The 15,636-nt window shown below is 38.8% G+C and overlaps 1 protein-coding gene across 3 annotated transcripts; it reads right to left on the bottom strand.

Annotated features, from left to right (window-relative positions):
• Positions 1 to 533: 533 nt before the first annotated feature.
• LOC101173464 (S-adenosylhomocysteine hydrolase-like protein 1) lies at positions 534 to 13,800 on the bottom strand. Of its 3 annotated transcripts, none has more exons than XM_011476271.3 (17): positions 13,494 to 13,800; positions 8,042 to 8,153; positions 7,530 to 7,667; positions 7,306 to 7,406; positions 5,841 to 5,943; positions 5,644 to 5,738; positions 4,859 to 4,965; positions 4,663 to 4,779; positions 4,524 to 4,587; positions 4,346 to 4,434; positions 4,195 to 4,265; positions 4,025 to 4,119; positions 3,842 to 3,940; positions 2,336 to 2,404; positions 2,144 to 2,222; positions 1,946 to 2,066; positions 534 to 1,858 (listed from the first exon to the last, which is right to left on the bottom strand). In XM_011476271.3, exons 1-17 carry the CDS (start codon positions 13,770 to 13,772, stop codon positions 1,852 to 1,854), a joined length of 1,746 nt encoding a protein of 581 aa, XP_011474573.2. In that variant the 5' UTR covers positions 13,773 to 13,800; the 3' UTR covers positions 534 to 1,851. The 3 variants fall into 3 exon arrangements, with proteins under 3 accessions (XP_011474573.2, XP_011474574.1, XP_020559342.1); XM_011476272.3 differs by lacking the exon at positions 13,494 to 13,800 and adding an exon at positions 11,399 to 11,526; XM_020703683.2 differs by lacking the exon at positions 13,494 to 13,800 and adding an exon at positions 11,399 to 11,515 and having other exon boundaries at positions 8,042 to 8,150.
• Between the last annotated feature and the right edge of the window lie 1,836 nt (positions 13,801 to 15,636).

Below are 15,636 nucleotides of genomic sequence, written 5' to 3'. Positions count from 1 at the left end.
GCCAGATGGATTTTCTAGGAACAGGGTTAATTATGTCACATGTAGGGACTTAAACTACAAATGTGTGGTGCATTTAAGGCAGAGAAGATTTGAGAACTTTTTTGAGCACAACCAATAACAAATCTAGTGTTCCGGTATAGTTTTGGAGCCAAAAGAAAAAAAGGTTATTTGGTTTCCATCAGCAAAAAACAGAATGGAGTGCCTTTGTTGATGAATGCTTCTTAGCTGTCAACATGTTATTTAACTCATTTGTTACAGAGTGAACAGCTTTCCGCTTCTTAAACCCCGTCAGCGTGCGCCTCCTCTGTGTTCATGGAAGACTGATCCAGAAAGTTTCCATTCTTAGTGTGGATCAATATTACAAAACAAGAAATCGGATTCTGAACATCTGAAATAACTTTTTATTGAACTTATGAGCACTCAACTTTAAATGAGAGCCGATAAAAAATGTTTTAAATACCTGTGAATGGCCTAAGAGTTTGGAGCCTAAGTTCTAGTAAATATCAAAAATAAAAAAGAACGTTTCCAAATGCAACAGATTTTGACGGTGTATTTTTAATGGCTTTGTTGTAGAGTGTCTGCCCTAAAACGGCAAGGCTGTGAGTTCAAATCCACAGCAGAGTCATACCAAAGACTCTAAAAAGGGGACCCAATGACATTCATCTTAAAGGGGGTGGATTGGGGGACTTTACCTTTAGGAGAAAATAAAACTTTTATTATCTTGTTGCCTCTATAGGGGTACCTCAAGGCTCAATTCTGGAACCCCTTTTAATTAGCAGGATTATTGGTTTGTCACATATCACAGCTATGCAGAAATGTTTCAATCTAAAAGCTTGTCATTACTGACAGAATTAGCCACTGCAGATCAAGAAGACATTTTATTACTTTATTTCACATGAACTCATGACTACGTTGTTCCTGTTTGTGAAGTTGATCCTTTAAATGACCATTAATGAACTTTGAACTCTTCCAGAAAAACCCTTGATGGAAATAGTGTTATGCTATATTTACACATAACTGTAACTTTAATCAGAATATGGACTGAGATTATTTTAACAACATAACACTGAAAACCTCTGACAGTGGTTTGGAAGTTCCTGTTTCTGTTTATTGAACACCAAATTTGTCCTAGTCGTAGCACTTTACACAAATCATTCATTCTAGTGGGTTCATTCTAAAGTTACACATAAATTTGTGCTACAGAGAGCTGTACCTGACATGAATCTGACAAAATTATCGTTGTAGACACACATCGTCTTGTCTACATCCTCTCAAGGGTCTTGAATTTTAGACAGGAGATTTTAAAGATTTGAACTTCTGCTATCTCAGTTTTATTTTTTTCCTTCAGTTGAGTTTAAGTTTTGCAAACCTACTACAAACATATCTAACAGATTTCTTTCTTAAAACAGTTGTTTTTCTTTAAACTTTCATATTTTTCAAAGGAAACAATATAACTGTGTGAAGAAACATGATAATTATAGAAAAACAGACGCACTTACATTGATTCCAATGAAATTATGTCAGACATTTACTATAAAATGGAGCTTCTGAGAGTGAGCGGCCAAAACAAAGGTACTCATGCGCCCCCTTGTGGACAAAAACGTATCGGGACCGTCTTGTCTCTGCGCTGCTTGTTTTCTTCAAATTTAAAGTGATGTAATAATAGATGAGATATAAGACTTATTAGGAATCTATCATTTGCAGCACTGTTAAGGCATAAAGCATAAAACTCAACTTCACAAAGATAACTTAGAGACTATAAGTAAACTGGTGTCTTAAAGAAAGTGAAGTGCGTTTCACTGCAGAGGGCGCCGTTGTTCCATTCAAGCTGCTACAGTTGTCTCTAGAAGTTTAGTACCTATTTCAATGAGAAAGAAAAAATGTAAAAACACATTACAATCTGTAAGTGTGTGTTGTTTATATGTGAGGAAATGCTTTTCCATACCTGTAATAATTAGGTTTGAAGGGTCCATATTTGCTGATGCCCAGGTATTTGGCCTGATCGTCTGTAAGCTCTGTGAGGTGAGCATCAAATGTTGGCAGGTGGAGACTGGCAACATATTCATCTGAAAATGCAGATACACATCACTTACTTAATTTATTTTTTAAACTATCATTGGTCATATTAAAGACAGGAACTTACCCATCTTCTTTGGCAGTAGGTAGATGTCTTGGTTGTATCGACCGTCAGGGGCGTTGTACAGCTCTATTAATGCCAAAGCCTGAAAAGCATGAACTTAGATTATCACTGCTGACAGCAACCAGCCTGCTGATGAAGACATCTAATTCTACTCCGAGAAGGGTTGATGAGCAGGAAAACAGTACATATTCAGACCTGAGTGGTGGCTGTGATGGACAGAACAAACGACGGGACAGTGGAGCAGCTCAGATTCAGCAACCGACCCTGACAGAGAAAACAAAATTGTATTAAAACTTCTTGCTGATAATTTTGATCTCATGCTGCTTTTTTATAGGTTTGAGTACTTAGAAGAATAATCTACCAAGGATTAACTATTTTGACTATTGGTCTACTGGGTAAAACTGAAAAAATGCTGATGAACATGTCCTGTTTATTGAGTATAAGTATGTAGGTCTTAAAGTCAAACCACCTGCTGTGGACAGCAAGCTTTAAGTATATTGTGTCCATCCCAAAACCTGATGTTAAAGACCCACTCCAATTAAAATTGTGTTTTTGGTGTTTTAACATGTTCTTAGTGATTTTTTTTTGCATGATGAAGGACATATAAAGAAAACAAAGGTTAAAACTGCGTTTCTGATTATGTCTTTATTCAAATTGTCATGAAGCAGACAAATAAATGACATTGGAAAAAGCCTGTAGTTGTAATTAAAATCTACAGTCGGCGGGGCCACTAGCTCCCTGCGCTGCTCCATTCTGATGCATCCACTTGTGGACGACTAGATCCATGTAAGTCTTTGTTTTCCTCGTCCGAACTGGTATCTGGCTCTAAACTGTATGACTGGATGGCTCCAGTATTGTTCATCATTTTTGTTACACCGTTAATGTTAGGTTAGGGGTGTGAGGGGCTGTAAGATGGCGGGGCGGGATGCAGGGGCGGGCTTATTCCACCCCAACAGTCCCGCCCACAACTTGGACGCAAATTTTTAAAGAATTCCTGACGCTCTACAGAAACTGTGTCGAGGAAAGCGACACAGGATTTTTTTTTTATTTTGGCTAAGAAACAGCATGACAGCAGCCTGAAGTTGATTGGAGAGAGTCTTTGAAAAGAAAAGGTATTTTTATTAACTAAGCTCAAACCAAAAACATGCTGCAAAAACTGCGAGGAAATTTCTTTAGAAATAATCTAACATGAAATTTGGGGAAAGAAATGTTAGGGAATAAATGTTACAGTATCTAACATTAGTGTGGCTGTAAGGTAGCGGGAGAGAGTATAAACAGAGGGAGGATTGGAAATGGAAGCTAGCTCACACTGGGCCAATGGTCTCGCTCAGAAACTCTGCAGGTTTTTTGATTTCATCTACAAAATCATAATTAAAAGACCGTTAGAAACGCTTTTACAACAAATAGAAAGATGATTGGAGTGGGACTTTAACACCAAACTATCTTGCTGTCGGCCCAACGAACATGCCCTACAGCTTATGTCAAATATGTTTCCAATACAAACAAAACAAAACAAATCCCAGGATGCATCTTCCTCTAAAACACTGTTTGTATCTCTGGTCCTCATCCTGCAGTGATAGTTTCCTCCTTCTACAGCAGATCAAATTTAAATCATTTGTCAATGTCTGGGCTGAAGTTGCATCTCTGTGTGCTGTGGTCTTTGGGGGGCTGTGCTGAAAGCAGAAACATCTCGATAATCACCTCAGCCAGCAGAATTACTCGTTTGCCATCTGGCCAGATGATGTGGTCGACGTGAGGCCTCACTCTCTGCCACTTCAGTTCAGTCGTTTGCAGAGATGTCTGAGAAAAAAAATAGAGATTTACCATAAATACCCACGTATGCCAAAACACAGAGACAATTGCAACAACTTGCAGAACATTTACCAAATCTATCTCAGTGTTGGAGTGTCCCATGTTGCAAACTATGCAGCCGCTTTTCATTTTGTCGAAATGTTCTCTTCCCACAATGTTCTTATTACCTGTAGAGAGACAAATCACAAGCGTTAGGTCATCTCCTCACAGCATTGATCTCAGAATGAAATAGGTGTCTGTACCTGTACAGGTGATGACCATGTCTACCTGTCTGATGATTTCCGTCAGGGTAATCACTCTAAAGCCATCCATGCTGGAAGGGCAGAAAGAGGAAAACTGTGTTTGTCATTTTTTTTAAGTGTCTGTGCCAGTAAAAGCCTCTTCTTTTCATACCAGGCCTGAAGGGCACAAATGGGATCCACTTCTGTGACGTAAACAATGGCACCGAGTGCTTTCAGGGAAGCACAGCTGCCTTTGCCGACCTGCACAGAGACAGAAAAGAAGCTACTGGGCTCATTTAAATATGAGGCCTAATATGAGGACACACATTGTATAATACGGTCTCACTGACTTCCCCATATCCGCACACCACCACCTGCTTTCCTCCAATCATGACATCAGTAGTTCTCTTTAACCTAAATGAGGAGTTCAAGAGTTAGGCCACTGAATGAGCGCACTTCACTGTTTATTGCCACAACACGAGTAATCACCCATCTACTATCGACTCCTTGCAGCAATAAAGGTTGTCGAATTTCTGCTTGGTCACAGAGTCGTTTACGTTCATGGTAGGAATGCACAGTTTGCCTTTCTTTGAGAGCTGGTACAGCCTGAAACACAAGAGACACAACACATGAAGCAGAAAATGACCTCAAAAATCAAGATTTCAGCTTGTTGTGAGGAACTTACCGATATACTCCTGTCACACTTTCCTCTACAATGCCTTTCAACTTCTTAAACAAAGCTGGATGCTTTTTATAGATCCAGTGGGTCATGTCACCACCGTCATCCAGAATCTGATAAGAGTCAAAGTTGTAGAGAGTTGGCTGTGTTTGCAGGTAAACTGGATGGGACGATTTCATTCACAGATACAGTACTTGTGCGATTTCTGGAATAATGTAATGTCCCAACAAGCACTACCTCTTTGCTAGTAGATATTATTAATACTTATGGATTCCCCAAATGATCTGCACATAGACTGGTAAAGTATAAATACTTTAAACAAGAAGTTAAGAACCAGATTGTAGTAGCTTTGCAAAAAAAAGAAAAAGAAGTTTAGTAAAACATAAAAGGGATAGTATTACATAAACTTGCTTCCGCCCACTACTTTTCAAGCAATTAATTAAACAAATTTTTGCACAAACTTAATGTTTAATTGATTTAAATTATCATGCCTTTTATGTGCTAACATTCCTATTTGCGATTAAGAGTAATTATAATATCATTTACATGCGTACAGTATGTGGATATTTGTGTGTGTGAGTGTGTGTATTTCGCTTTCCTTTTTACTTGAAATTCTTTTCATCTTTTTGATTAAATCATGACTAATAATCCTAAGTGTAATACCTACATGTCTTATTTTGTTTTGATTGCTTGAAAGAAATCAATTCCAATTCCAAAATCATTCAAATTTTAGGCAAAAACTTTTTACATATCACAACTTTTGTACTATTTTTGCTTTCCAGTCAACACACCAAGTTGGGTTGCCATCTGTCAGCAGCAACACACTGATCAATACACCACCAGAAGTCATCCTCCGATTCCCCTTTCCAGGCAAACACTGAGATTCCTGTAAGAGAAGGAGGTGGAGGAAGTGTCTGATGATGAAGAAACACATTAGAAAAGATCACAAGTTCATGAGTCAGATGGAGGTGCTGGCACAGGGACTTACCACCTTCAGCCAGAGCGGCAGCGACAGCGTTCTGGGTGGAGAAAATGTTGCAGGCTGACCAGCGACACTGAGCTCCTAATGCCGACAGAGTCTCAATCAAGACCTGCATCAGAATGTAAACACACAGTCATTGCACTTTATATTGTTTATTTTTAAAATACCATTAAAATAAAAAAATAGACTTCATGATTACACTTGTGCATTTTTTTAGTGCATGGACAATGATCCCTTCAAGATGAGGTCATGTGGCCTGACCTGAGCCTTTAAATTTGATTTAAATATTTTTGTGCAATGAAGTTCTATTTACTCTTTGTTTACTTTTTTTTTACTTTTTATTTAATTACTTACAGCATTGACTTCTAATAACTTTGTGCCAAAGCAGAGATTTATTAGAATTCAGTGACATTTAGTGAAACCCAAATAAAAAAACCTGAACAGCAGTAGGTCTTTAGAAATTTCCCTCTGAGATGGGGGTGGGACCGTCGGTGCAGTGCAACCCCTTCAAGTCACCCATAACTTAGAGCTGTCTGTTTACACTCACTCCTGCTTGCTTACAACTCCTCACAATCCCAATCTAACAATACCACTGCAACAAAAATGGCGAGCAACATTGGAGCTATAGTTTTGAGCCTCAGACAAGGAAAACAAAAACATACATGAATCTCTTTTTCTGCATGGGGATGCATAAGAATGGAGCAGAGCAGGGAGCTTGTGGCCTGCTGATTAAAGCTTCTACATCACAGCTAGAGGTTTTTTTTCCATAGCTTTTTTTTATCTGCACCTGATTAACAATGATTTGAATACAGAAATAGTCAGAAATGCAATTTTGAGCTTAATTTTAAAAGTCCTCCATTATCAAAAAAAAAACACAAGAAAATGTTAAAACACTAAAAACACTGTTTTCATTGGAGTTTGTCTTTAAGAGTTTTCATGTCAAACAAAAATAACAAACTACAACTTGACTCTTTTAAAATACTGTGTGTACTGTTGAATAATGACAAAAACCACTTATGAAAAAATGACTAAAACTCTAGCATACAAATAAATTTGTTGAACCAATGTTGCTGGTTGAATTTTCCGTGCATGATTGTTTACTGCACATTCAACATAAAATTCCGCTTGAATTACTAAAAACCTCTTCTTTTAGATTTAGGTTTAAAGTTCTACTAAAGCATGGACTGGAAAAAGTAACTTATTTTTATTTAGTATACTACCAAAGCATGAAATGTCCCATGCAGATCCAGTCCAGTGAAAGGATCAGGATACCCCTGCCTATTCTTAACTTGGATAAATAACGCATAGAAAATGTACGGATGGATATTCATTAAAGAAATCCTGATAAGCGTAACTCAACATTTTTTTAAGTTTTACAGCAAAAAATATCTTTAAAAAATTAGATAAACTGCAAAAAATATGGCAGATTAAAGATAAATAAATCTTTGTGTATTTATAATTTTGAACTGACCGCTGTCTGTGCAGTGATGTGTGTACATCCCACTACATTCGCTCCAGCCAGAGGTTTCTCTCCCGCCGTTCTTTTCCTCAAAATCATCAGTGCGGGCATTTCTAGACAAAAAACGGAAAATACAAGTGAGAAAAATGCTTTATTCTTTCAATTTATTTTCTTTTTTATCATTAAGATAAAAACAAACAATCTTCACCCCTGTAAAAACACACACCATTTCTCACCTTGTTGGGCAATCTCTATTTCTTTGCGACCAAAGTCAGCCTGTTTAATGTTTTTGATGCAGAAGTCACTGAAGCCTTTGGAGTTCTTCTGCTCTTTGTTTTGCGGCGACAGCTCATCTTCAGAGCTCGCGTTGCTCACTGCCATAAAAAAGACCAGACCAAGTGTTTGAGACCGTCTGACTGAACCATCACAGATCAATACAAACACCTCAGAATGATTGGAAAGCTCATTATCATCATTTACAGTCCATTCTAAAAGTTTGATCTTGTAAATAAAAACAGTTTTTGAAATGCTGTTGTTTAAGAATGAGTTGTCTGAAAATCTTGAAGTCTTGACAAACTCCGGCAGTTTGAGAAAGATCATTACAATCAAGCTCTAGAAACACAAATGTTCACAACACAGTTTCTTCAAATTAAAGCTAAAACAAAATGAGAGCCAAAATGAAAAGTTAATCCTTAACTATGGGGGATAAGAGTGCTGAGAGAAGACAATAAGTCATGTTATATCAAACCTGAGCTCAAGCTGTCTGTGGATGACTGAGAGGTGGACCGAGGCATTGAGCGATGGGTTGTTTTGTTGGGACGTTTGTTGAATTCTTGTTTTTCATCGTTGAACTGTATCTGCTGGGGGAAAAAGTATGGAACGGTTAGCAGAACAACCAGAACCATAGAAAAAAAACACAAAAAACCCACACAGACTGGTCTAACAACAATACTAGGATTCTGAGTAGTGTTAAAATTGACATCATTTTTTGCTGATCTTTTTCACACCATCGCCATGTCTTACATCTCCCTTTCTTGTCCTTACAGATGCTGCTGTCTTACCATCCAGTTTGCTTTCTGCAGGGCTGTGCTGCTGTCCCCAACATACCATTTAGCCATTTGTGCTCTTCGCTTCTTGCTCTAAAACCGACGTTTAGATTTTATTAGTCAAACTAGTCAACCAGAGGAGCCACATTTTCAGCTCGCACAGCTCAAACTCATTGCATGTTGGGTACAAGTCAGTATAGCTTGCAGTGTTCTCTGCAAGATTACAGAGTGAAGCAGTAGCCTTCATGAAACTACTGTCACACTGTGTTGCTGGTTGGCACCAGAATTTGTTGCCTTCTGGGTTTTTTTTTCTAGTGCAAAGTTCATGTTTGTCACTGAAGTCTTTGGGTCTCCTCTATTTTGGATCCTATGCCACTAGTTCTTGACAGAATGACTGGTCCAACCTGGACCCAGCAGGAGATTCTTGTTGAAGTAGCATACTATCATCATATTCATATTCCCTGTTCCTGAGGAAGGTCCCCAGGACCGTTGATCTTCATATTCCCTGTCCTCCCACATCCTTGAGGATGATCGCTGTTCTTCCCCCTTGGTTCTGTTTCCTCACCCTGATGTAGGTCACCAAGGCAACTCCTCTTCATGTTCCCTGTTCTTGAAGATGGCTGCCGTTCCTCCCCCTTGATTTTGATTTTCTAGTTTTCTTTTGGTTCTCCTCCAGGATCCCTCCTCCTTACTGTTATGGGTTTGGCCATCTGGGATCTGCCTTTTACGCACAGGTGCTCTAAGGGTGGTGCCCTTTACTTTGGTTTTTCTGTTGTTTTCTTGGTTCCTCATCTTGTGTTTTGTGTTACCGCTGTTGCCGTCACACCGGGGTCAAGTTGTCAATTATCTACTGCAGTCTTCTCTCAATTGATTATCCTCAGAGTGTCTTTCAGTTCTTCATTGTCACCCTGTTGTTGTTCGCTTTGTACATTGGTTTGTCATGTTAAGTTTATTTATTAAACCTTTGAGTTTCAGCCACCTAGCCTGGTCTCCTGCAGTTTGGGCAAGACACCTAACCCCACCTTGCCTCTGGTGGGAGGTTGGCACCAGTGTTCGGCAGCGGAGCCGCCGCCAGTGTGTGAATGTGTGTGTGACTGGGTGAATGGGTCTGTGACTGTAAAGCACTTTGGGCCTTGAAGAAGGTAGAAAAGCGCTATATAAGTATACGCCATTTACCATTTAGATCCCACATCACCGCTTCCTGACAAAATGGCCTGAGATCCTCTGCTGCTGCTGCAGCAGCAGAAGCAGAAGCATCAAGCATCAAGCATTGCAGTCAATACAATTAAAAAAATATCACTGATTTATCAGACACATTACAGAAATGATGAAATGCATTGATAAAAAAAAAAACAGAAAAAAAGCAAATTAAATATAGTGATCCTTAACTAAAGTCATGTAGAGCTTAATTTATTGCTTGAAATGTTGTGGGAAGAAGCAAAGTTAAATATTCCCATCCCTATTGAGTTAATTCATTTTACAGTTTTACATACTCTTCATAATCCATAGTTCATCCATATACCCATGTACAACAATAGCAAGGTAGGTTTTCTTGTTTGCAAAAAAAACAAATATTTCCACAGCTTGCAAAGTTTGGACAGTGTTTGTTTCTAAATTATGGTTCTTCAAACAATCCATCTTTGGATCTCTGATAAGTCTTCCTGTCTACACGTCTGCTCTGCCCCTTTAAATTCTTGACCCCTCACTCAATGGTTGTCCTCATAAGTGTGTGGGACAAAGAGTAACTTGGGAGCTGGGGCAGACATTCATTCTAAGAGGTCCATTTATGGTGCTGGAAATACAAAGTGACCTCAGTTGTTGTCTTGCAGTTGTGTGACGTAAAACTTCCTGAAACAGCCTTAACTCTGTTTGTTCTACAGAAATGTGGAAGTTAACCAAACCAACTGGAGGAGTGAAAGTCTGCTGTATATCTTGGTAATCTAATCTAATCCTCTCTGGGATGATCTTATTATTTTATTGTTATTATATCGTGTTGTTATTATCTTATCTTAATTATCCAAGGGTTCTAAATTTAAGATGCAATTTAGATTGCAATAATTGATTTTGTTTAAAACACAATGACAACAGAGAGAATGCTGCTAAAGCTTTACAAAATAGAATTTATTTTTATTCTATATTTCAAAATCTTATTAAGATGTTTTCAAACTGCAGTGTTATTTGAAACAAGGGCATAAGGAGAAAGTGGAGGGGTCATGAAGGTGTTGGAGCTCATGTCATTAGCCTGCTGACCCCAGTTTGTTCCAGCAGCTCTGACTGATGTTCTTCAGATAAAGTAATACTGTTGTTGCTGTTAATACATCAGTTACACTCTCAGTCAATGTCCCTTTCACAAACACAGGTGAATACAGGAACGCAGAGCTGAGTGTGTTGCCCAAGAGCATGAAATCAAACTGACAACTGATGAATGCTTTAATTTCTGAACTTCATTCAAATCAAATACTCTCTTTCAAAAATATCCTTATCACAACTTTAATATCATCATAATGCAGCCCTGCTGGTGTCAAAATAAAGGAACACCAGTTTTAATTTTTAAAATTTGTTCCTATTTAAAATACAAATCAACTCCATTTATTGTTTCTCCTCAGCCTGTTAAAAACGAACGCACTTTGGCACAATGTGACGTGCTCATGAACATAATAGCTCTTTGAAATGTGTTCTCGTGAAAGATCACTTGAACATAATCTTCCAAATCAGAGGCTACTTGTCACAGGAAGCCGATTAATGTTTAGCACAGAACGACTTTAAGCTGTGTCTGAAAATTAACTTCATGGTCTCCAACAGGAAAGTGTTTGGAGTGAAGCCAGCTGCTGTGAATCTGCTACCATGAAAGCTGAATTAAATCGGTCATACAATCATTAAAAACATGTATTCTTCAAAACCTTTACAAAACGTACTGCATTTTAGATTTCTTTTCTGTAAAAAGAATGACAGTAAATCCAACTTACTTTTGCTTTGAAAGGATCTATTTAGACATATACTGGCCCTTATCATCTATTCTTAAGTTTGATCTCCACACAGAAAAAAGATGAGCCAGATACCTTTATACAGATGGATTGCACTGTCTCCTGGTCCTTGTCGTGAGTTATTTTTGCTAGATTGTATGCTTTCTTCATGCTTGCAGAGAGCTCCCAAGGTGACACTCAACCCCTCCAAGCAGAAAGTCAATGCAGTTAAAGTGTTCACACAGTGACGTGTCACAGCACGCCCACACTCTACAGGTGACAGGACACACTGCGAATAAATGATCCAGTTTTCGCACGCCTTGGAGCTGTGAATTCTCAGAAACAAAGAAACTAGACACCTCAATGTTGCTGAGAGTTTTGAGCCCGGGTGGAGATTGGGCCCTAGATGAATGAGATTATGTTCAGCACAGTGCACTCTGCTCTTGGGATGTGTATGACAGATACAGAAAAGAGATATGCTAACACAGGGGCACATTCATGACAGAACGTGTTAGGAAAAAAAAAAACTAGAAAAGAACCAACCAAGTGGAAAAAACAGAGGCCTCAAAAGCACAGGGAGACAGAGATAGATGGCTTAGAGGTGGAATTTTTCTGTCCTCTAAAGTCTTCGATTTTCCACATTTTTGAATAACAATATTTTAAAAAACTAAGCCCTTTAATCCTTAAAGCCTTAATCACACAAAAGACTCTGAAGACACTAGGTATAACTTGTAGTAATAAAAAAACGGGTGAGGATTGTAAACTTTGCATGGTTTTTGTCAGTTCTGTTATGATTTTGGCCATGTTCTGTTTTGAATTGCCCCTTTTCGTCAGTCCCCCCAGTTCATCATGATTCACAACTGTCTTGATTACAGTTACTTGCCTTCAGTCTATTTAAGTGTCTGGTTTTCAGGTCATCTGCTCTGTTTTGTCACCTTTTCTCAAAGTTTCTGCCACCAAGCCTGATCTCTGATTTTTGGATCCTTCCCCAGCCACCAAGGTCAAGTGGGCCCCGAACAAGTTTGTGCGCAGTTTCCATGGTGGCCCCACGTGTGTACGTCCACATTGGCTAGAGTTGGCACTCAGTGGGCTGGCTCGTCACGCTAGCAAGCCGCCCAGTGGACAGCGTAGCGAGCTCTGCCGGCCCCTGGGCGGCGTCGCTCGCTTGCTGTGCCGGACCCTGAGCGGCAGAGCTCACCCACTTGGCCTTGCTGGCTGGGTCACCTCCGGTTCCTGACTATATGTACTCAACCACATGTGGGTATCCCTACTATAAGCAACTTCAGCAACTTTTCTGTATTGAGCAAAACTATCTTTAAAGGTTTTATTGGTGCACACCTACCAATGCAGTTTTCCCCCAAATAACACTGTAAATACAAAACTTCAACAAGAAAATTAATTTTCTTGTCAAATTCAATCATTTTACTCAAAAATAATTAACGCCATACTGATGATCATACTATATGTTGAACAAGCTACTAAAATAAGTTAATTTGACAAGAAATTAAATAAATATGAGGGAGTAAAATGTAAAGGTCTAACAGTGAGACTGGTTCACATAATCAATATCCCATGTTGTGGAGAAGAAGTGAGATTAACAGATTTAGTTATTTTTCTAGACCTCAACGCTTCCTGCCCATTCGCCTCTGCAGGAACGCATGAATACATTTTTTGTTTGGAAGGCTACTTTGGTCTTTTACCTTTCCTTAAAATCATCTACATATTTTTCACAACTCTCTGTTTTCTTTTTCAATTAATGTATATTCAAATTGATTGAATTAGTAATGGGTGTTTAGAGAGCTCAGGACAAAATATTGTCAATATAGGAATCGATAAAGTTCTGTTTGAATTTGAACGTCACAGACATACTCCTTAAGGTTTTAATGGACGGATTATAAAAGATCAATAACAATGAAAATCAATGTTTTGTGCAAAATAAACATTTAGAAGTTTAGATTTGTGTGAATTGTTTCTTTTTTTTTTACCTAAAAGGAGACTTGAACAATCAGGCATTTCCTCTCAGAGGGATAAAGCAAGTGAAGCAAGAGGTCAAATATTTAGAGAAGTCTGTTCTGTGCAGCTAAAATCATTAACAGACTGAGTAGATGCACATTCACGTTCGCAGTGGCGTAACTTGCATCCTCTGAACTATTATTAGTTCTGTAGTCTTTGCAGGTCTGCCTCTGCTCACCATGTTAGTCTTCAGAGCCTCAGCAATGTTCTCTTTTGTCCCGGCCTTGTTTGCCTCTGGTCTGTCTTTGTCCCGATCCTGAGATGACCTCCTGCTCTCAGCTGCCTTCAGCATCTCCAGCAGGTTTGGGCTGCATTTCTCTGCCTTGTCACCCGTGATGTCCTCTGGGATGGCAGAAATGTCCCTCTTTTCCTCCCCTTTCAGCTCATCGTCCACACATGGTTCTGGATACTCGTCCGCCAATGGCAGGTCTCCCACATGGTTCTTTTCTTCTCCCATCACTCCACATACGAAGCAAATTAGAATTTGTGCTCAAGCGTGTCTGCTCTCCGCCTTTTACCCACACGCATGTGATGTTTTCTCTTGCAGAGTGTGTGTTCACCCCAAACAGTAGCAGTTATTCACTTACACTGACTAAATGTAAAGCAGAAAACTCACCTTGTGTGTACAGGGTCAACAATACAGAGAGGGCTGTTTTCTGCCACTTTGACATGAGGCACAAGGAAGTATTTGATTATGTTTTACTTTCAGTAAAGGCAGGCACGCAAATGGAAACGCATTCTTAGTAAAAAAAAAAAACTCTCTGTTTTAGGATTTTCATCACTAAAAAAACTGCAATTGCGTAAGTTCAGAGCAAAGAGGAGCACTAACTAAGGGTTACATTATAAACATACAGACATCATTAGGTATTTACAATAAACTCCACCTGTGTCAGAAATTACAACATCCTACCAATGGTAAAAGAACAAGAGATGTGTCAATAAACCTTAGGCCTGGGGTGTCCAAACTTTTTGCAAAGAGAGTGAAAATGTCACCGGCCCTCTTTATGAGTAGAATAAATGCAAATTAACATCTAATGATTTTTCTTTATTTTATTTTGTTTTTCTATGGGATTATTTTTATTTCTTCAAATAGAACAGAAATACATCAAATACATTTTAACCTAAATTAATGTGAATTTTGTATTTAAAATAAAGTAAAGAAAAAAAGTCTGCCTGAAAAAAAAAAAACTTTTGTCAACATTAAATAGGGGTTCACTCGAAATGTTACATATTATTCATTGTTACATGCTCAGTGTGAACTTCTAAATTTAAATAATGTAAAAAGGGAAAACAAAATATTCAGAAGTACAAATAACTGTGATCAAAGAGTCAATTCTGTTTATTTTGTATTCAGTCAACATTTTAGAAATGGGCTGGATGGTGTCACAGAAGGGTCCCGCAACAGTGTTGCCACAGCTTCACAAAAGCTCATGACGGAATTTAGCTAATCACAATCAAGAAATTGTAGTTATTCGGAAGTGCTGAGGGCTGCATTTCATTGATTTTTTGACAGGAGCCTATGGACCGGTAGAAATTTGACTGCGTGCCCAAATTGGCCCACGGGCCGGACTTTGGACATGCCTGCCTTATGCTTTTATGTACATTTATGAGATGTAAACAGCTGTTGTGTATTGTGCCGTGTGAAATCTTCCGTTGAATTGCTTATAAAAGATGTTGAACAGGAGGAGGGTACCTGAAAGCATTTAAATTGTACGGGGACAATCGCCTTCACTGATCCCTTGAACTTATCTGGAGACAAAGCCTGTTTGACAAAGAATGACGCCTCTGTTTTTCACTGACACAAGATTAATTGTTCATTTGGGAATACAAAACAACAACTGTTTGCTCACCAACTCATCCATCCGGTCTTTTAGACAACAAAAACGCACTTCACGGTCAGATTAGAGTTCATAAAAATGCTGGTCGAGTGATTCTAAAACCGGGATAGGAAACACTTGTTGAACCATCAAACAAATACTGTTGGCTGTGGTTCAGTTGACTGAGCAGTCGTCTGCGTGTAGGTTGGTCAGGGGTTAAACTCACAGCTTTGGCTGTCTTCCGGCAAGACATCTAACCCTATGTTACCCCCATTTGCGTGAAATATTTATGTAAGGATTGTTCCCTTTTGTTTCAGTTATGTTTTATTGGTTCTGGTCACGTTCTGTGATCAGGTCAGGTCACACCAATTAAGTTGTCAACCATCCACAGCGGTTTTAATATAAGTTAATCATCCTCAGTGTATTTAAGAGTCTGGTTTCAGTTTATTGTCGTCAGGTCATCTGCTTGCCAAACCTGTTGCAGAATCAGCACAAGGTCATCAA

Source organism: Oryzias latipes, chromosome 6 (genome assembly GCF_002234675.1).
Source record: "Oryzias latipes chromosome 6, ASM223467v1".
Lineage (NCBI taxonomy): Eukaryota > Metazoa > Chordata > Actinopteri > Beloniformes > Adrianichthyidae > Oryzias > Oryzias latipes.
The sequence above is the reverse complement of the archived record's forward strand: the minus strand, read 5'-3'. Positions and strand labels throughout refer to the sequence as shown.